The sequence below is a fragment of the Embiotoca jacksoni genome, unplaced genomic scaffold, assembly GCF_022577435.1.
Source record: "Embiotoca jacksoni isolate LCO1_2020_lvr unplaced genomic scaffold, fEmbJac1.0.p SCAF_51, whole genome shotgun sequence".
Lineage (NCBI taxonomy): Eukaryota > Metazoa > Chordata > Actinopteri > Embiotocidae > Embiotoca > Embiotoca jacksoni.
The window spans coordinates 2,066,917-2,086,983 of NW_027185405.1; the positions used below are offsets into that span (position 1 = coordinate 2,066,917).

General features: G+C 45.2%; 3 protein-coding genes across 5 annotated transcripts in view; 1 reads left to right on the forward strand and 2 right to left on the reverse strand.

Moving 5' to 3' along the window:
- The window catches only part of LOC138211910 (SH3 domain-containing protein 19-like), a 16,331-nt gene extending 11,325 nt beyond the window's left edge, over positions 1-5,006 (forward strand). The window contains 8 exon segments of the mRNA XM_069172104.1: positions 1-28; positions 151-357; positions 572-630; positions 717-967; positions 1,333-1,367; positions 1,575-1,749; positions 1,864-1,958; positions 2,119-5,006. The exon segment at positions 1-28 is cut by the window's left edge and continues 258 nt beyond it. Of these exon segments, the coding sequence (XP_069028205.1) occupies positions 1-28; positions 151-357; positions 572-630; positions 717-967; positions 1,333-1,367; positions 1,575-1,749; positions 1,864-1,958; positions 2,119-2,226 (958 nt within the window). The 3' untranslated portion in view covers positions 2,227-5,006.
- Positions 5,007-5,224: 218 nt separating this feature from the next.
- On the reverse strand, positions 5,225-7,223 carry LOC138211911 (E3 ubiquitin/ISG15 ligase TRIM25-like). Of its 3 annotated transcripts, none has more exons than XM_069172107.1 (2): positions 5,938-7,223; positions 5,225-5,838 (listed from the first exon to the last, which is right to left on the reverse strand). In XM_069172107.1, the coding sequence occupies exons 1-2, from the start codon at positions 6,979-6,981 to the stop codon at positions 5,245-5,247; spliced, it is 1,638 nt and encodes a 545-aa protein (XP_069028208.1). In that variant the 5' UTR covers positions 6,982-7,223; the 3' UTR covers positions 5,225-5,244. The 3 variants fall into 3 exon arrangements, with proteins under 3 accessions (XP_069028208.1, XP_069028207.1, XP_069028206.1); XM_069172106.1 differs by having other exon boundaries at positions 5,225-5,829; positions 5,926-7,223; XM_069172105.1 differs by having other exon boundaries at positions 5,225-5,797; positions 5,891-7,223.
- A 4,941-nt stretch (positions 7,224-12,164) lies between these two features.
- LOC138211905 (tripartite motif-containing protein 16-like) lies at positions 12,165-14,676 on the reverse strand. The gene has a single exon (XM_069172091.1). The coding sequence runs from the start codon at positions 14,608-14,610 to the stop codon at positions 12,841-12,843; it is 1,770 nt and encodes a 589-aa protein (XP_069028192.1). The 5' UTR covers positions 14,611-14,676; the 3' UTR covers positions 12,165-12,840.
- Between the last annotated feature and the right edge of the window lie 5,391 nt (positions 14,677-20,067).

A 20,067-nucleotide genomic window follows, 5' to 3' on the forward strand; every position in this document is an offset into this window, starting at 1 on the left:
TGGACACCCTCTCTATGACAGCTACGTGGTACGCGCACGCGCACACACACACACACACACACACACACACACACACACACACACACACACACATTCAAACAGAAACTGCTGTAGATTTTAGTCCTCACTTTTTCTAACTTCCTGTCTCAGAAGCAGGAAGTTCTGATCGTCCTGGACGACCCAAGCCCCTCCCCCTCTGAGCAGCCCCCGGATGAAGGGAGGGGTCAAACCGCCGTCACGCCTCTCGTCAACCCGTCTCAGTGTCTGCTGGACCTGGACACCCAACCAGAGCCCGTCCTGGATCGGGACGGCCAATCAAAACCCGGTTTGGAGGACCTCGGCCTATCAGAGTCTCAGGTACGGCTGCAGCCAGATGAATCTGCCCGGCGTCTTTAGATGACTGTCCGTCATAACTGAAGTCAGACCTGAAGTATGTCTTTAAAAATGTAGTTTAGGTTTTGTAGAAATGAATGTGGAGATGTTGTGTCGTTACCAGGACGCCCGAAAACAACGTGACCTTCGATTTTACAGGATACATGTTCACGATTTCCGTGTTTCCTTCGTGTTTCAGTCGATTCTGCCCGTTCAGCCGGCGGAGCAGAAGGAGCAGCCGGACGCTCCTCCCGTCAGGTGAGACGCGCCGAAACACACCGACTACAACCGAACGCTGACCTCCAGCTGTTTGTCCGACTCACCGCGTGTTCGTGTCTCTGCAGCGGCCCTCGCTGCGTCGCCGTGTTCGACTACGAGGGCGAGGAGGACGACGAGCTCACCTTCTCCCAGGGCGACGTCATCGCCCTCCTGGAGCTCATCGGGCAGGAGTGGGGGCGGGGCCAGATCCACGGGCGAATCGGAATCTTCCCCCTGAACTTCGCAGAGGTGGCGGAGCCCCTCCCGCTGATGGCCGCGTCGCCGGGGGAAACGGTCGAACCGGAGTCGAGTGACGCGGCGGCGGTGGAAAGTTGTGGTGAGCCGAGAGGACGACGTGAAGTTAGCTCCTTTTCCGCTGCTCATTAAACATTTCTACGATTAAAGAAAAAAGATTTGACTCTTTTATTTGGATGCTCATTAGCTTCCTGAAGCTAACCACTAACGTGCGAGCCTGCTGGAACATATTTTAGCCAATAGCATGACAGGCTTTTACTGTGGCGTTAATTTACATCTCAACACATTTCTATAACAAATTTATGCGACACAAACAGCCTGATTAAACTTCAACCAGTTCGTCCTCGTCTCATTTTTATCCGCACATCGATTTAAAACTTGTCACAACAGAAACGTTTTCTCACCTTTAGATAAAAAGCTAATTTAGTTTTTCATTTATTCCCTCAGCAGCACCAAAGACCTCACAAAGCTCCGACGCAGAGGTGAGACCGTTTTTAACGGCTTGTCCTGAATCAAACCAAAACTATCAGATCATGTAATATAAATATATATTATTGGTATTTACTGTGTATTCGGTAAATTATTTAAAGTTAATTTATGGTCAGATTTCTTATTGTTTTACCCTGATTGGTCTGTTAAATAGTTATCTGATGAACTGTGTGTGTGTGTGTGTGTGTGTGTGAGAGCAGGCAGAGGAGTGGGCCGTGGCTCTGTTTGACTTCCCCGGTCAGACCGCAGAGGATCTGTCCTTCCACAAGGGGGAGCTGATCCGAGTGACGGAGCGCGTTGACGCCGATTGGCGGAGAGGACGGGTGGACGGGAGGGAGGGTCTTTACCCCGCCGCCTTCACACAGCGCTGCCAAGGTACAACTCAACGTTTTTAGACGTGTAATCCAATAATAGAAAAAATATATACAAACGCGCCTCTTTGACCCGTTTCCTACACGGTGACCGTGACTTCCTGTTCTTGTCTTCCAGCTCAGCCAATCACAGGCCAGCAGCCAGAGGTTAAAGGAGTGGCCAAGGCTCTGTTCGACTTCACAGCGGAGAGCGGGGACGAGCTCACGTTGAAGGTGTGTGACGAGTAGAGACAAGAAGTTTATAAATTTAGGCCAAAAGAAAGTCAATTCTGTCGATTCTCACATTAAAGTTTGTGTCATTCTCATCAAAATACAACCAAACAACATGTCTGGGTTCCTGACAGATCTCCTCTCTTTGCGTCTTCCTCTGCAGGTTGGTGACATCATCACACAGGTGGAGTCTGTAGATGAGCGGTGGATTTTGGGAGTTGTGAGCGGGAAGCGTGGGATCGTGCCTAAAAACTACATTTCATTAGCCTGACCAGGAAATCCTCAAACGGCCGTTGGGAGTAAAAAGCTAAAAACGTTTGCCTCTGCTCTGTTAAACGGGAGTTTGAACTGGAAACTTCCCGACCTGTCGAGTGTTCGTCGAGCGCACGTGGACGCACATGAATATGGTTCAGTGTTGTTTGTAGAACAATGAACCTTCAGTTTTTATCGGTGGTTTGGTCACTAATTTGGAGAAGCAGGAACTCTGAGGTGTCTGCTGACTGACTGTTGTCATGACGACCGAGGACCAGATCTGTTGTCATGGCGACTGAGGACCGGATCTGTTGTCATGGCGACTGAGGACCGGATCTGTTGTCATGACAACTGAGGACCGGATCTGTTGCCATGACAACTGAGGACCGGATCTGTTGCCATGACGACTGAGGACCGGATCTGTTGTCGTGACAACTGAGGACCGGAACTGTTGTCATGACGACTGAGGACCGGATCTGTTGCCGTGACGACTGAGGACCGGATCTGTTGTCATGGCGACTGAGGACCAGATCTGTTGTCATGGCGACCGAGGACCGGATCTGTTGTCATGGCGACCGAGGACCGGATCTGTTGTCATGACGACTGAGGACCGGATCTGTTGCCATGACGACTGAGGACCGGATCTGTTGCCATGACGACTGAGGACCGGGTCTGTTGTCATGACGACCGAGGACTGGATCTGTGTTCATGACAACCAAGGATGGGATCTGTTGTCATGACGACTAAGGACAGAATCTGTTGTCGTGACGACTGAGGACCGGATCTGTTGTCGTGACGACTGATGACCGGATCTGTTGTCGTGACGACTGAGGACTGGATCTGTGTTCATGTCAACCAAGGATGGGATCTGTTGTCATGACGACTAAGGACAGAATCTGTCGTCGTGACGACTGACAACTGGATCTGTTGTCGCGACGACTGACAACTGGATCTGTTGTCGCGACGACTGACAACTGGATGGACATGTGCTGCCATAAAGACAGATATCTCGTGTGGTTGATTTTCCTCTCGCCGTCGACCTGTTGTGATTTTTTTGTGTTTTTTTTGTCTTTACGCTCCACCTGGACTGGATCTGACTTTTGTCCTTTTTTACTGACTCTGTTTGGACTCTTGAAAAAAGCTTAACTGTTTTCGCTCTTCACTCGTGGAAATACATTAAATCGGTTCAAAGGAATTGGTTCACATCAAGTAATGAGGAGTGATGGAAAAATCTGATGTGGGTTGAACATCTGCATCAAGGAGACACTTTTTAGATCAGGTATCTGATGCAGGTGTGTAACAGAGTTTATGTTGAACAGTTTACCAAGTCAGAGAAGACGAGACTGAATCCAACCTGAGCGATGTGGAGAGTTTGTTTCCTGTCTGAGGTTCCTGGATGCTTTTCACTCGTAGTGCTCCGTAATCTGAGAAACTGTCTCAAGACATCTCGGCTTACTGACCTCGCTTGGGAAATTCAATATGGATCTTTAGCGACGCTGATGACGGCATAAACTGTACTAAAAAACATTTCAAATGATGGCGATATGTGTGGCTGTTTTATTATAACTACAGTTTTGCTAAAAGAGGAGATAAGCGAACTATAATGTGAACTATCGGCTGAACTGTACACCTGTCCATCAACTCCACACAATCTAAATTTAGCCAACTGCTAACTAACTGTGGACTGAGGCCATACCGGACGTTACAGTGACTCACTGTCGCCACCTAACGTACAAAGTGGTATTACAAGTAGACTTAAATTGTACGTCGCACCTTTAAACCGGGTGATTTTTAGGTAAAGAACGATCAAGCAGGTTTTCATGTGTTATATGTCACTGCAGACTGTTTTCCAAAAGCTTTTCTAACTCTGTGAACTCACACACGTCGAGATGCCGACCAGCGTGAGCTTCCATCAACGTAAATACATAAAACGAATTAGCAGCGATGAAGCCGGTGATTGGAAGATAAGAACCGTTAATTAAAAAGCTGACCAACATGTTCAGATTTAAACTGAATACGTGAGTTTTTAACAGAACTTTTTGATGTAATTCTGAGCGTCTGTGATGATGTTCAGTTTTATAGTTTTATTTGCTGCTGCTTTTTGCACTGCGAGATAATTAAAGTCTGAAAAATTACGGTGATATAATATGTTTACTCGGTCGAGCCTTAAAAAACTGTAACAGGTGCAGAAGTGTCTTCAGTGTCACGAAAAGAAAGAAATAATCTACGTCTACTAAAAGAAGTTTATTTTCCATGTGTATGGTGCATACGTGTCCTACAGCTTTTAAAGGCTGTTTTATGGAAGTAAATATAACAAAACAAAAAAAACCAAAGCAGATCATACAGTTATTAGACAGTTGTGAAAGGAGTTGGGGTTAAAGTTTGTGCTTTGTATTTGGATGCTAAACAACTGGAGGACATAAAATGCTGATTTGAAGTAAACAGGCCTTTTATCACCATCGAGTAATGAACCCATGAGTTTGAAGGCAGCCGTCGGTTTCAATTCACAGAAGGAAATCTCTCTTTTTATTTTGTTTTTCTAAGTTGTCCCACTTTAAATCAGTGAGGTTGGATTTTTCAGTAAGTTTCTAATTGTATGTGTCATCACTTCTAATTTGGAGGCAAATCATCCGAGAAAATGTTCCGCGAGATGTTTTGGACCTTTTGGAGCGGTTTTGTACCAGTTTAATGACGGCAATGGTGTGTGTGTGTGTGTGTGTGTGTGTGTGTCACATATTTTCATGTATAACCAAACATTCCAAACTTTTTAATCCAAATAAAACTCAGACATTTCAGTAATTCTTCCAGGTTTTACTTTATTTCTCTTCATACAATTTCAGCGTGAATGTGGCGCAGAAGACGCAACTCGTCATATTGCAGAGGACTCTTGTCAATCATCAACATGTAGACATGATTAAATAGACTCCAGGAACTATAAAGAACTATGAAGAACCGTAAAAAGAACTATAAAGCTGCAGCCACAAGCCAAATACACATTTTAACCAGCAGTTCCTGAAATCACTGAAATCACTGCAGTCTATTTGACTTTAATGAACTCTGCAGTGGATCCAGAATCATATAAACCAAGTCCAGCGTGGAGCCGCTGAGTGAAGGAGGTCTGGACTCTGTGGAGGAGAGTCATGGTTTTAGAGACGCTGTAGAAAGACAGAATACCTGCTGGGTGATCCAGGTACACTCCGACTCTGGAGGACGGAGGACCTGAGACGGTAGTACAGACTTTGTTGTAGTAAAATATATAACCTTCTGGGTAACAACATAATGACCAAGATTTGTTATTTAATCCAAACCACTCTGCTCTGCTGGTGTTCTTGTATGCGACTGCTACATTAACTCCTCTTCCTCTCCTCTCCACCTCCCAGTAACAACGTCCAGTCAGACTCTCTCTACTCAGGACCTGAAACCACCAACGAGTGAATCTGTCTGGATCATCAGAATAAGATTGTTCTTGATCCATAAATGTTACTTTTCTGTTCCCTTCAGATAATAACAGCTTTCTGTGTGCTGTGTTTGGATCCAAAATGATTTCTCGTGAATATATTAAGAACTCATCCCTGGTCTTTGGTTCTGGTCCTGACAGTAAAACGTCCACTTCACTAACAGTCTCTGAGATGTTTGTCCGTCCGTCCCTCAGAGCGTCCTGTAGTAAATCTCTGGTCTTTGGTTGTGGTTCTGACAGTAAAACGTCCACTCCACTAACAGTCTTTGAGATGTTTGTCCGTCCGTCCCTCAGAGCGTCCTGTAGTAAATCTCTGGTCTGTGACACAGCTGCTGTCACTTCCTTAAAGTAGGTGAGAGGCCGAGTGTTGCTGCTGGATGAGTGTGTGGACTCTCCGAGTGCTGACAGTGAGGAGAAGCTCTGCAGGAACTCGTGATCCTCCGTGTGTGAGAGCTTCTCCAGCTCGCCGTCTTTCCTCTTCAGCTCAGCGACCTCCTGCTGCAGCTTCTCCTGAAGCTCTCTGACTCGACTCACTTGGGTTTCCTGCTGAGATCTGACCTTCTGCTTCACATCGCGCATCAGCTGGGTGAAGATCTCCTCGCTGTGCTCCACTGCTTCATCAGCGGAGGCGTTGATGTCCTCCACCTCCTGCTGAAGCAGCAGCTCTTCTTTCTCTTGCTTCTTGATTCTCTGCTGGAGGTTTCCTCGACTCCCCTCGAGCTCCTTCTGCTTCTCCGTCCTTTCTGCTGCAGCTGAGACGGTGTCGTGGTCTTTATGTTCCTCCATTAAACAGAGATAACAGATAATCTGCCGATCGGTGCGGCAGAAGATCTTCATCACCTCATCGTGACGAGAGCAGATGTTCTCCTGGAGCTTCTTGGAGGGGTTCACCAGCTTGTGTTTCTTGAATGTTGCAGCATCATAATGAGGTTGGAGGTGTTTCTCACAATAAGAAGCCCGACAGACTAAACAGGACTTGGTGGCTTTCAGCTTCCTCCCAGTGCAGACATCACAGGCCACATCTTCAGGTCCAGCATAGCAGTGATCAGCAGGAGCAGCTCCGAGTCCCGTCTTCTTCAGCTCCTCCACTAACTCTGCCAACACGGTGTTTTTCTCCAGGACAGGCCTCGGTGTGAACGTCTTCCTGCACTGAGGACAGCTGTAGACTCTCTTCCTGTCCTCTTCATCCCAGTGGTCTTTAATACACTTCATACAGTAGCTGTGACCACAGGAAAGAGTCACCGGATCCTTCAGCAGATCCAGACAGATGGAACAAGAAATTTTATCTGAATCCAGCTGGTTTCCTCGCTGCGCCATCTCAGCTCTCAAAGACAGCAAACGTCTCCAGAGTTTCACTCTAAATTTTACAAAAGTGACGAAGGAAACCGAACACTCGTTTCTTTCCTCGCGTTCACACTGATTTTCGGTGGTTGGACCTCTCAGCTCTTTATACACCAGTCATACAGGCAGATTAAAAAAGGTGCAGCTTGAACCTTGACAGTATTTACGGCCGTCATTTCCACGTTTACAGTGACGGTGAACTTTGGCACCATGTTGGCTCCTCACTAAAACCTTTAAAAACTTAGACCTTTAAAACCTTCAAAGATGGTAGAAACCCACTGCTGCCTCTCCTTTCAGACTGGACTGTCTTTCTCTATGAAAGTCATTGTGTTTGTTAGTGGGCATTGAGCCAGACGAGCATCAGAAAGATCGACTGATGTTGGGTCAACTGGGCATTATAGTTCATAGGATGGGGCTGAGATCAGGGCTCAAGTCCTTCCCCACCAAACCAGGTAAATCATCTCTTTCTGGAGCTATCTTTGAGCACGGCGGCTGGTTGGGGTTGATGAATGAAACCGGTAGGGACCAACAGAAATGGCTGCCGCAAAGTCAGACGTACACTGTTGTCCAAAGTGTCTTCGGATCTCGTAGCATCAAGATGTCTTCAAAGCAACTGAGGAGCTCAAACCCTGTAAAACTTCCCCAAAGTAAGAAGTGGTCGCGGTCGTCCAAACACTTTTAGCCTCATAGTGAAGAACAGTTTTGTTGCCGTCGAGCTAAAACCTCAATATTTTGTTGTTTTTCATGCTTTCACATCAACTCAATACTTGAAACTCTCAGTACGTCACAAACCTGAATCTAGACTGTAACCACTCACTCCAGCTTTGTTTCTGATGTTTTCAGTGACATTAGCATTTCGGTGCAGTGCAAAGGACTTTTTTTTACGTGCTTATACCAATTTGCAATTTGCGCGGCTCAAGATATATTTGTAATATTAATTAGCTCTTACCAAACCAATTTAACATCATCAGCTCGTGGCAGCCGACTCGTAGGACCATAAATTCGGTGATTAGCACTGAAACCTCACGGACACGTCTTTCTTCTGCGTAAGGTTTTGCGTGGCGCTGCCAGTCGGCTCCTTCAGCTATTACGAAACTGACAATACAATAGTCACAGTTCAATAGATATTCCCGACACAGCCCTTGTTGCCACAGCATTAGTTTTATTTTCACAGTTGAATGCGTCTTTTTCTCGATACAAATCAGGGTTTGTGTCTCCTCCACCCTGATCCCAGCAAACATCACGTTACAGATCAATGCTAGCATTAAAACATGTCTTCCGACATGTCCTCAAAACACTCTTCTTCTCACTCATCCTTCCCCTCCAAGCCAGGGCTGATTTTCCTAAAAGCATCTCAAACAGAGACAAAGTTAGATTTTAAAATCCTCTTTGCTTCATTTTCTTATAATATACGGTGACATGTTGTAATCTGAGTCGATGCTGAACAGAAGAGGACCCAGAATAGAGCCTTGGGGAACTCCGCATGTCATTATTGTGTCACCTGCAGACACAAAGTCGTTCCCGTCCTGTTAGTCGGGTTTAAACCAGTTTAAAACTGGCAGAGTCCGACCCGGTCATTCAGGTGGTGTAGTGTTATGTTGTGTTTGATTAACGTACAAAGTGGTATTACAAGTAGACTTAAATTGTACGTCGCACCTTTAAGCCGGGTGATTTTTAGGTAAAGAACGATCAGGCAGGTTTTCATGTGTTATATGTCACTGCAGACTGTTTTCCAAAAACTTTTCTAACTCTGTGAACTCACACACGTCGAGATGCCGACCAGCGTGAGCTTCCATCAACGTAAATACATAAAAAAGAGCCACGTTGTCCCTCCGATGAAGACGAAACGCTCTCAAACATCCGGTGTTCTCAAGAATAGTTGTTTTAACATGAATAATACTAAGCAGTCATGAAGGTCAATGATCCAAACCTTACATAAGAATGAACATTAAGTTCATTAAAGGAAAGAAACTAATTTTAAACTACTTAAAATTAACTCTGTTCGACAGGGTCATATAACTCAGTTTACTGTTGAACTTTGAGGCCAGCAGTTGAGATCCGCCGTTGATTTTCCTTCAGTTAAACGCCGTCATGCACCCTTGCTGCCCCAGCAGGACGAAGTTGGGATCCACAGTGTTATGTGGTGCAGCAGGATTGGACCCAAAATCGAGTTCAGGAACAGAACAGTCTTTATTTACTGGTGGAGGATGAGTCCGAAGCAGGCTAGCAGGCTGGATAGAGTGTGTGGTTTCCCGAGGTCCGACACAGGGTAGCATGCAGGATAGAGGTAGTCCACGGCAAGACTACAGGACAGGACAGGACAGGACAGATGGCTGGTAGCACTGGCGACAGGTTGCGGGTGAGTGGACGTAGCAGACATTATGGACCGACACCTCAGGACTGCAGGACCAGGGTTGATATAGTGTCGGGAGGTGATTCGTGGGATGAAGAACCGGTGTGTCAACCTACAGGTGGTGATCAGCTGGATTGTCAGCAGCTGCTCAGAATGATCAGGGGCGTGGCCATGGGAGGTTACTGGAGACAGGAAGTGGAGAAATACAGACCAAAACAAAAACCACATGGCACACCACAATAACCTCTCGGCGACCCGACTGGACCGGGTGGATGGAGGGGGTCCGGAGGACCACAACAACAGAGGACAACGAGAAAGGAATCTTAGGTGGACGGAGGATGGCCACGGGGCAGGACAGACTTGAGTGACCTCTCTGGAGGACAACCACAAAGCCAGGACAGACTTGAGTGACCTCTGGGCAGGACAACCACAAAGCCAGGACAGACTTGATTGACCTCTCCGGAGGACGACCACGAAGCAGGACAGACTTGAGGAACCTATGTGGAGGACGACCTCGAGGAAGTATGGACTGAATGCGAATGCGGAACCCTTCCGGACGCTGAGCTGGAGGACGTCGACAGCGAAGACAGAATCCCTGCGGATGCTGAGGTGGAGGTGTGGTGTCGACCCAGCCAGAGGCAGGAGACCTGGCCGGAAACTGGTGGCCCGGTGTCAGCGACCTGCCCAGAGACAGGAACGGGAGGGGTGGCGTCGTCGACCCGGCCGGACGTTTGTGGCCCGGCGTCGGCGACCCGTCCGGAGACAGGAACAGGAACGAAGTCCACAGAGCGGCTGGACCGGTGAGCACGACGTTGCCCCCTCCTGGGGGGTTCCCAGCAGGCCAGACGGGTTCCTTCAATACCCTCTCCAGGTTCAACTTTGTCTTGTAGGATCTGATTGGCAAGCCCCCCGGCCCTAATGGCGTCTGGAACTCCTGCCCAGGCTGGAGTTACTGAAGCCGACTTGGGCAATGATGCAATTAAGTCCGATGCTGCTTGACACAGGTACTGGAGTAGAGTAGGGGGGTTAAGACCTGGCCACCCTTGAGAACTGCGGGGATCTCCCAAAAAACCCTCCAGGCACGCCCTAAGTTTGCTCATGTTATTTAAAATCTTTGAAACAGACGGTATAGCCAACAGGCAGGAGACGACAGACTCCATTAGTCTGAGACCTAATAACTGGCCATTAACATCCGGTTCCAGAACGTCCAGATAAAATTTGTCCAGGAGGTACCTTGCCTCCGAGAGGTCGTCTGCGGTGTGGGTCTCGGGGGGTGGAGAGTCCCTAGCAGCTAGAGAGTTTGTGGTTGCTGCCGGGGCTAGAGAGTCTGTCGGGGCTGAAGACTAGATTTTGTATTACTCCCGTTACCTTTCAAAGTTTTCCCTTATTTTGCTCTTGAAATAAAGCTAAAAGCACAAAATCAATTTGAATGCAAATTTACTTTTCACAATAAATCTTTTTAGGGTTTGAGATGTGTACATGAACAGCTCGTCCATTCTGCACATCCCACCTGCTGCTGGTCGACTCACTTCAGGACCTGCACACACCGGCCGGGATCGGCAGCCCGACGTTTTCCTGCAGGTCGGTGGTATCTACATTTCTTCACTCAGTGATTTAACGTCTCCACTGCAATGCCCACAAAAAGCTCGATGGATGATTTCCACTGTCTCTTCTATGTCCTTCCCACTCTCAGTTCAGTCCTCAGAGGAACAAGACATTAGCACAGAGCTCATCCTTTGTGTTGCTATCCTCAGTTTTGGAGGCATCAAAGTCCTGCTTGATTATCTCTGTTTTTACTGCATAATTTCTCTTCATCTTGCTGGGTAGGAAACAACTGACCTCTCAGCTGCATAGGTTAGTTTGAGTTTGGTCTGTGACAGCCGCTGCATAAACCCACTGATGTTTTCAAATCTACTCAACAGAGCAGTCGGACTTTGCTTCGGTATTTCCTGCACCTGTATCTTTGCGGTGCTGCGCAATGCCCTGTGTTTTTATCACTTAACGTTTGCAAGGTGCAAAAAAGTTCATTTCCCGAAGGACTGCGTGAGTGGGTGTGTATCTCCTTTCAGAGGCTTTGAACGTCTACATCGAAAGCGAATGAAAAATAATGACAAGAATCACTTGATCTCTCGGCGCCTGTGTACATACAGTTACATACACTTGCATATATAGTGAAGTATAATTTCTAGTTCTCTAAATGCACACATGCACTCGCACACACACTAATTTCTCAATACAAACCTAAACACCACATACTCTTAATACCCCTATCAATACACCCACACCAATTTATTTAGATGTATTTACTCCATTGGCCTACAGTGCTCCATCATACAGCAGCAATGCCCCCAGTGGACACCAGGAAAATAGCATGTATTTACTATAAAGCTAAAAATGGCTTCTTCTGGTGGAAAATAGTGAAAACTACAATTTTGAAGCCAGGACTCCAGAATGAAGCCTAAAAGATTTAAATGCAGGATTTTATGCTGAAATGGCAATGGGGTTTAAGAACTGCAGTTTTAATGGGTTTCAATGGGAACATTTTTGTGCTCAAAGTACTCAATGTATTTTAGCCATTTTATAGGACCTGAGAAATACTAAAAAATACACACACACACACACCGTCTGATATATTCAAGCTGTATTCATAAACACAGTCAGAATGATTGAAAAATTAGACAGACAGAAATATTTCAAAGTTTGCAAAAGGGTTAAATAAACCAGAATTATTTATAATATAAAATCATTTTATTCCAAACTGTCACGCTGTACCATATACAACTCATTGAAGCCATAGGATGTTTAAACTGAGTCAACTTTATTGGTTTTTCAACAAAACCGTACAAGCAACAGCAAAAAACGAAAGAAATAAAGAACACAACAGTCAAAAGTCCATCCATATATTTTAATAACAGCAAATAAGGTCGTCATATTGCAGAGGACTCTGTTGATCATCAACATGTAGACATGATTAGATCGATTCCAGGAACTATAAAGAACTGTAAAAAGAACTATGAAGCTGCATCCACAAGAAAGAACCTGTTGGAGTACAAATCTGCACCGAAGAGTTAAATAAAAGTAAAAGTCCTTCACGTTCACTCACAAATATAAAAATACAAACTGTTGATTAAACCTCTTTTGATTAAATAAAATGCTGCAGAAGTTGGTTAGAAGTTGATCTGCAGTGACTCCAGCACCGCCTCTGCTAATAATAACAGTGAAATTGAACTATGTTCAACATCAATTTACAGATGTTCACATGTTCACGAGGAGAAATGTCAATAAAAAAATATCATAAGCAGCGAGAGTTTCCAGGAAGGAGCGCCGCCCGAACAAAGAGACACATCAACAAAACAAGAAGCGATAAGATGTCCAAGCAGCAGCTATGAAGACGGACCGACAGCTGATCTCTGTGCAGTGAAGTAAACACTGAAATGCACATTTTAACCAGTGGTTCCTGAAATCACTGAAATCACTGCAGTCTATTTGACTTTAATGAACTTAGCATTGTCTCCATAACTCAATGTCCCAAGTCCAGCGTGGAGCGGCTGAGTGAAGGAGGTCTGGACACTGTGGAGGAGAGTCATGGTTCCAGAGACCCTGTAGAAAGACAGAACACCTGCTGGGTGATCCAGGTACACTCCGACTCTGGAGGACGGAGGACCTGAGACCTCAGTACGGACTTTGTTGTAGTAAAATATATAACCTTCTGGGTAACAACATAATGACCAAGATTTGTTATTTAATCCAAACCACTCTTCTCTGCTGGTGTTCTTGTATGCGACTGCTACACTAACTCCTCCTCCTCCTCCTCTTCCTCTCCACTCCACCTCCCAGTAACAACGTCCAGTCAGACTCTCTCTACTCAGGACCTGAAAACACCAACGAGTGAATCTGTCTGGATCATCAGAATAAGAATGTTCTTGATTCACTGACATTACTTTTCTGTTCCATTCAGATAATAACAGATTTTCGTTTGCTGTGTTTGGATCCAGAGTGATTTCTCGTGAATATCTTAAGAACTCAGCTCTGGTCTTTGGTTCTGGTCCTGACAGTAAAACGTCCACTTCACTAACAGTCTTTGAGATGTTTGTCCGTCCGTCCCTCAGAGCGTCCTGTAGTAAATCTCTGGTCTTTGGTTCTGGTCCTGACAGTAAAACGTCCACTTCACTAACAGTCTCTGAGATGTTTGTCCGTCCGTCCCTCAGAGCGTCCTGTAGTAAATCTCTGGTCTGTGACACAGCTGCTGTCACTTCCTTAAAGTAGGTGAGAGGCCGAGTGTTGCTGCTGGATGAGTGTGTGGACTCTCCGAGTGCTGACAGTGAGAAGAAGCTCTGCAGGAACTCGTGATCCTCCGTGTGTGAGAGCTTCTCCAGCTCGCCGTCTTTCCTCTTCAGCTCAGTGACCTCCTGCTGCAGCTTCTCCTGAAGCTCTCTGACTCGACTCACTTGGGTTTCCTGCTGAGATCTGACCTTCTGCTTCACATCTCCTTTTCTTTCCTGGAGGAGGCGGATCAGCTGAGTGAAGATCTCCTCGCTGTGCTCCACTGCTTCATCAGTGGAGGCGTTGATGGCCTCCACCTCCTGCTGAAGCAGCAGCTCTTCTTTCTCTTGCTTCTTGATTCTCTGCTGGAGGTTTCCTCGACTCCCCTCGAGCTTCTTCTGCTTCTCCGTCCTTTCTGCTGCAGCTGAGACGGTGTCGTGGTCTTTATGTTCCTCCATTAAACAGAGATAACAGATAATCTGCCGATCGGTGCGGCAGAAGATCTTCATCACCTCATCGTGACGAGAGCAGATGTTCTCCTGGAGCTTCTTGGAGGGGTTCACCAGCTTGTGTTTCTTGAATGTTGCAGCATCATAATGAGGTTGGAGGTGTTTCTCACAATAAGAAGCCCGACAGACTAAACAGGACTTGGTGGCTTTCAGCTTCCTCCCAGTGCAGACATCACAGGCCACATCTTCAGGTCCAGCATAGCAGTGATCAGCAGGAGCAGCTCCGAGTCCCGTCTTCTTCAGCTCCTCCACTAACTCTGCCAACACGGTGTTTTTCTCCAGGACAGGCCTCGGTGTGAACGTCTTCCTGCACTGAGGACAGCTGTAGACTCTCTTCCTGTCCTCTTCATCCCAGTGGTCTTTAATACACTTCATACAGTAGCTGTGACCACAGGAAAGAGTCACCGGATCCTTCAGCAGATCCAGACAGATGGAACAAGAAATTGTATCCGAATCCAGCTGGTTTCCTCGCTGCGCCATCTCAGCTCTCAAAGACAGCAAACGTCTCCAGAGTTTCACTCTAAATTTTACAAAAGTGACGAAGGAAACCGAACACTCGTTTCTTTCCTCGCGTTCACACTGATTTTCGGTGGTTGGACCTCTCAGCTCTTTATACACCAGTCATACAGGCAGATTAAAAAAGGTGCAGCTTGAACCTTGACAGTATTTACGGCCGTCATTTCCACGTTTACAGTGACGGTGAACTTTGGCACCATGTTGGCTCCTCACTTAAACCTTTAAAAACTTAGACCTTTAAAACCTTCAAAGATGGTAGAAACCCACTGCTGCCTCTCCTTTCAGACTGGACTGTCTTTCTCTATGAAAGTCATTGTGTTTGTTAGTGGGCATTGAGCCAGACGAGCATCAGAAAGGTCGACTGATGTTGGGTCAACTGGGCATTATAGTTCATAGGATGGGGCTGAGATCAGGGCTCAAGTCCTTCCCCACCAAACCAGGTAAATCATCTCTTTCTGGAGCTATCTTTGAGCACGGCGGCTGGTTGGGGTTGATGAATGAAACCGGTAGGGACCAACAGAAATGGCTGCCGCAAAGTCAGACGTACACTGTTGTCCAAAGTGTCTTCGGATCTCGTAGCATCAAGATGTCTTCAAAGCAACTGAGGAGCTTGAACCCTGTAAAACTTCCTCAAAGTAAGAAGTTTGCAATTTGCGCAGCTCAAGATATATTTGTAATATTAATTAGCTCTTACCGAACCAATTTAACATCATCAGCTCGTGGCGGCCGACTCGTAGGACCATAAATTCGGTGATTAGCACTGAAACCTCACGGACACGTCTTTCTTCTGCGTAAAGTTTTGCGTGGCGCTGCCAGTCGGCTCCTTCAGCTATTACGAAACTGACAATACAATAGTCACAGTTCAATAGATATTCCCGACACAGCCCTTGTTGCCACGGCATTAGTTTTATTTTCACAGTTGAATGCGTCTTTTTCTCGATACAAATCAGGGTTTGTGTCTCCTCCACCCTGATCCCAGCAAACATACATGTTTCATATAAACACACATCACGTTACAGATCAATGTTAGCATTAAAACATGTCTTCCGACATGTCCTCAAAACACTCTTCTTCTCACTCATCCTTCCCCTCCAAGCCAGGGCTGATTTTCCTAAAAGCATCTCAAACAGAGACAAAGTTAGATTTTAAAATCCTCTTTGCTTCATTTTCTTATAATATACGGTGACATGTTGTAATCTGATTCGATGCTGAACAGAAGAGGACCCAGAATAGAGCCTTAGGGAACTCCGTATGTCATTATTGTGTCACCTGCAGATACAAAGTCATTCCCGTCCTGTTAGTCGTGTTTAAACCAGTTTAAAACTGTGGCAGAGAGTCCAACCCGGTCATTCAGGTGTAGTGTTATGTTGTGTTTGATTGGCATCTCAAAGAGAGACAAATCTTCTTTGTTTCATCTTCTAGGAACAACTTTGAGAAGGATTGAGTTAAAAAAAAGAAAAGTTAAAAGATCTTTTTATCGTTTTATTCGGACAGATTCAAGGTTGAAGGGTCTGATCTTTAATTCAATAATTTGCATGTCATTAATCCTGATACGAAATGACTAATAATGAAGCTGTTTGTATGTTTCAGCTGATTGAAGAGAACCTAAATTTATCTCAAACTCGAGAGATCACTTTTCGGAAAACCAGCCCAGTTTGGTTCAAAATCCTAATTTTTCTACTGCACTTGATAAAAGAAATTAGTTCCTGTCTATAATGAGGCATGATGTGAAATGATCGCACACACAAACACACGCACACACTGCATTTGATAAGAACACACACAAAGGGCCCAGTCAGCACAGCCAGCCGGGTCAAACTGCTCTGAATCTGATTCGGCTGCTTCCTGTCTTTGAACTCTGCTCAGCAAAGTCCAAAGTTGAGCAATAACTTAAGCTTAACGACGTGGTTTGGTGATAAAACTTTAAGATTTCAAGCGAGCCAATATCTGGGTTTGGAGGGCGAGTTTTTAATTTCCAACCAACAGAAATGACCGTTTTCTCTCACTTATGTTGGCTTCGTTGTCTTTGGGAGGTGAATGCAGCAAAAAGTTGTTGAAGAAGAAGCTAAAAAAAACAAAACACAGAACCTGCAAAAGTATTTACAACAAAACTGTGAAATTACTGAAAAGTATGTTGGTCTGTTTGTTGCACGCTTATCAGGTCCAACACACAAAAAAGTTGATAACAGGTCGAACAAATCTGAAAGAACAAACATCAAAATCAAATTCTCAGCTGAATATAAAAAGAACAATTGGTTGGTGCGTTCATGGACCGTCTGACATCTGAAATCCAGGAGTCAGTTGCTTAGTGCTACAAAACAATACATTTGAAAAAGCCATTGACACTAAACAGAGTCCAGCTGCTTGTTGACCCGGGTGGCTGCAGCTCTGACCGTATCAACAGAAGGCTCCTCTCGGTTTGGTATAAAGCAAAGAGAAAAGAATTAAGACTACTGGGTTCGTAGCAGGCATAGAAGGTCAAAGGCCGAGTCAGCGATTAGGAGTTTGGCTGCTGTTGGAAGTTTTTCCCGGAGAGTAGCGATCACTAAACGCAGCAAAAACCGAGTCCGTCTAGCTCGCTAGTGACGTTAATACCGTTATTATTATCACACCAAATACTGTTCGTTAACCGCACTACGGCTGACGACTTGATTTCTGCGTACACTGAATTGTGACTGTTTACATCACGATCGTCCCAATAAGATAAAACATTTGGCACCTTGCTCACAAAAGGTGAATTTTTCCTATGTGGAGATCACAAATGCCGCCAGCCGCCCGTTTCGTAACCGATTGTCTCTTTGAAACTTTACGCTAAATTCTGCTGTTGTTTTAATTTGTTAATCTCGGATTCAAAAGCATCTGCTGTGACACCGAATTTCTTTTTGTTCGTGGCTTTTAAAAAAACAGTTTTGAGTTTCGCTCCAAGTCTGCGACTCGTCTTTCAACAGCGCGTCCTGCCAAACGCTTAATCGGCGGCTCAGGCCAAAGGTCAAGGCCATGGAAAGGTCGTGCTAAGCTCAAAGGTCGCGGTAAGGTCATCACACTGCATCAGGCCAACGCATTTATCCAGATGACACTCGACGTGTCTTTTCAAGTCTTAAAGAAAGTAACCCACTTCCCCTCGATGCAGACATTGACTCAACACTCACACAAACCTCGTACGTTCCTCTTTTCCACACTTAGAAAAATCACACTGTGGCAATCAGCTACACACACACACACACACTTATTTACACACACACACACACACACACACCTTTCCGTCATTGTCAGTGACTCTAATAACCAGTAACATCAACAGACAGACTGATGGATATGTGGATGGAGCGATATGATTGGTGGGTGTCACATCTCAGACACATGACCATATAAGGAAAGAGATCCGTCACCGTCCAGTCCTTCGCTGCCACATTTGCTACCAGATGAGGAACTCTTTCATTACACTTCGCCAACACCCCTCAGAAACCTTGAAATCTCACATGTCTCCCTCTTTTGTTGTTGAATAAGATTGAAAATACGTTTTAAAATGTTTTAATACCAATGTGGAAAAATCATTCATTTAATTTAAGAAACGCCGTCTCTTTGGGTAGAACAAGGTTTTTTTTCGGGGTGCCGACACCACATGTCTGTGACGGGATTTCTTTCTTTTCATGGTACTTTTTTAGTTTTTTTTTGTTGTTCAAACTGCTACTGTTTCCCTACTTCACAACGGACTCACACAGACAGACACCAACAGACAGAGTTATATCTACAGTATTTACAACATATCGTATCCTCCGTAAACCGCTGTAAATACGAGGAGAGGTTTTTTTTGGATCAGAACATCCTCTTAAACTCAGAAAACACTGCAGGTCAAAAACCTCAAAGAAGGAAATCGCTTTTTTGAAAACGTGAGGTTTGGATGTCGCTCCGTTAGTTTGCGATACAGTACGAGGAGGCGGAGAGGTGAAGGACGGGAGGCGGGTGAGGCAGGAGGACGTGTCTTTCAGTGCAGGGGAGGAGGACACTGTGCAGATAAGGCTCATTGTTTGTTTTTTAGTTGAATTTGGAATCAAATTTTGTTATTTAAAATATTTTGCTTAAAACTTGAACTGGTCAATTTTGTATTCGTTTGAAATGTTTCCGAGTGTATTTTTTTTGTGATCACAAGGAGTTTTTAGCGTCTAATTGAATTAATAAACAATAATTTTTGTGGGACCGCGTGTGAACTTAAGTTTAAATAAGTTACACTGGGAAAATCAGAGGCTGACTATCGGAAGTAGAATCAAAATCGTCTGTTCACTGTTTGTTTATTTTGCCCACAATATTGTTGCAAAACTGGTTTGTGGTATTAATATGGATCTGCACCAAAAAAAATTGTTTTACTCTTCTCAGTTTGTACAGATGAAACGATTGAAATATAGCATGTTAATTAGTGAACGTTGGACGGTGCAAAGCCGTTTCCCTGCTTCCTGACTTTAAGCTAAGCTAGGCTAATCACTTCTTTGCTCAAGCCTCGTAATTGGTTGACAGAAATGGCGATGGTTTATATTTTCTCATCTAACTCTTGGCAAGCAAGCAAATTTCCCAAGAAGTCTGAGTATTCCTGCAATGTTTAATTTTTTTTTGTAAAAATATGTCAAAAACAATGAGCCTCACGAGTTCGTACGGTGAGTAATGAATGCGAGGTTTCCAGGAGTTAAGACTCGTGGAAGAAAGGGCTGAGATTTAGGATATTAAGAGGAGTTAATCAGCAGCGTAAACAGGCACAGTCCTCCATGACCTCCCCGGTTGGTGGGTGCCAAGTAGAAATGAGAAACCTCCTTCGGCCCAGCAGAAGGAGAGCTGGAGGGCAAAGGCAGAAGAAATGGGACGTTTCCCAGAATAAATGGAAGACATCCTGGTCGCCCGGCGGTGGGAACGACTGAGGTCCCCAGACCAGAGGGAGCGTTTGTAAATGAATCAGTTGTTTATCACTTATTTCACTACGGAAGTGAATTGAGGCTGGTTTTTTTTTTTTGTGTCACAGCCACTCTGTCAGTTTTTCAGTGTTATTCAGATCAGAGGTAAAAGCCATTTTCAGGAAATGGCGGTCCAGTCCCGTGAGTCCAGTAGCACCTTCGTGGTGTCCCAGTGTTGATATGGTTTATGTACTTCAAGTAGCCGGCAAGTGACTTCATTTGTGTCTTGGCAAAACCAAGTGGGCTTTTTGATGGTGGTTTAATGGGGCTCATCAGCAGCAGAGACCGGCCTCCTCAAAGTCTCCAGCTGATTAAATGGCACACAGTCCAGACCAGAGAGATAAACTACAAACAACGCTGGAGAAGCTGGTTTTTACATCAGAAGTGAGGCGACCTGTTCATTTTCCAGTAATTAAAACGGTACAACTTCAAAGACCAAGAAAAGAAAGCAATGTCACCTGTTTGCCTTCCAGTAAATGGT

What these genes read in the sequence shown, in the direction of transcription:
- LOC138211905 (XM_069172091.1), bottom strand. Translation starts at nt 14,610, where the DNA reads ATGGCGCAGCGAGGAAACCAGCTGGATTCGGATACAATTTCTTGTTCC.
- LOC138211911 (XM_069172105.1), bottom strand. Translation starts at nt 6,981, where the DNA reads ATGGCGCAGCGAGGAAACCAGCTGGATTCAGATAAAATTTCTTGTTCC. An exon ending in GTTTTACTGTCAGAACCACA is followed by an intron (nt 5,798 to 5,890) that starts ACCAAAGACCAG and finishes TTTACTGTCAGG; the next exon opens with ACCAGAACCAAAGACCAGGG.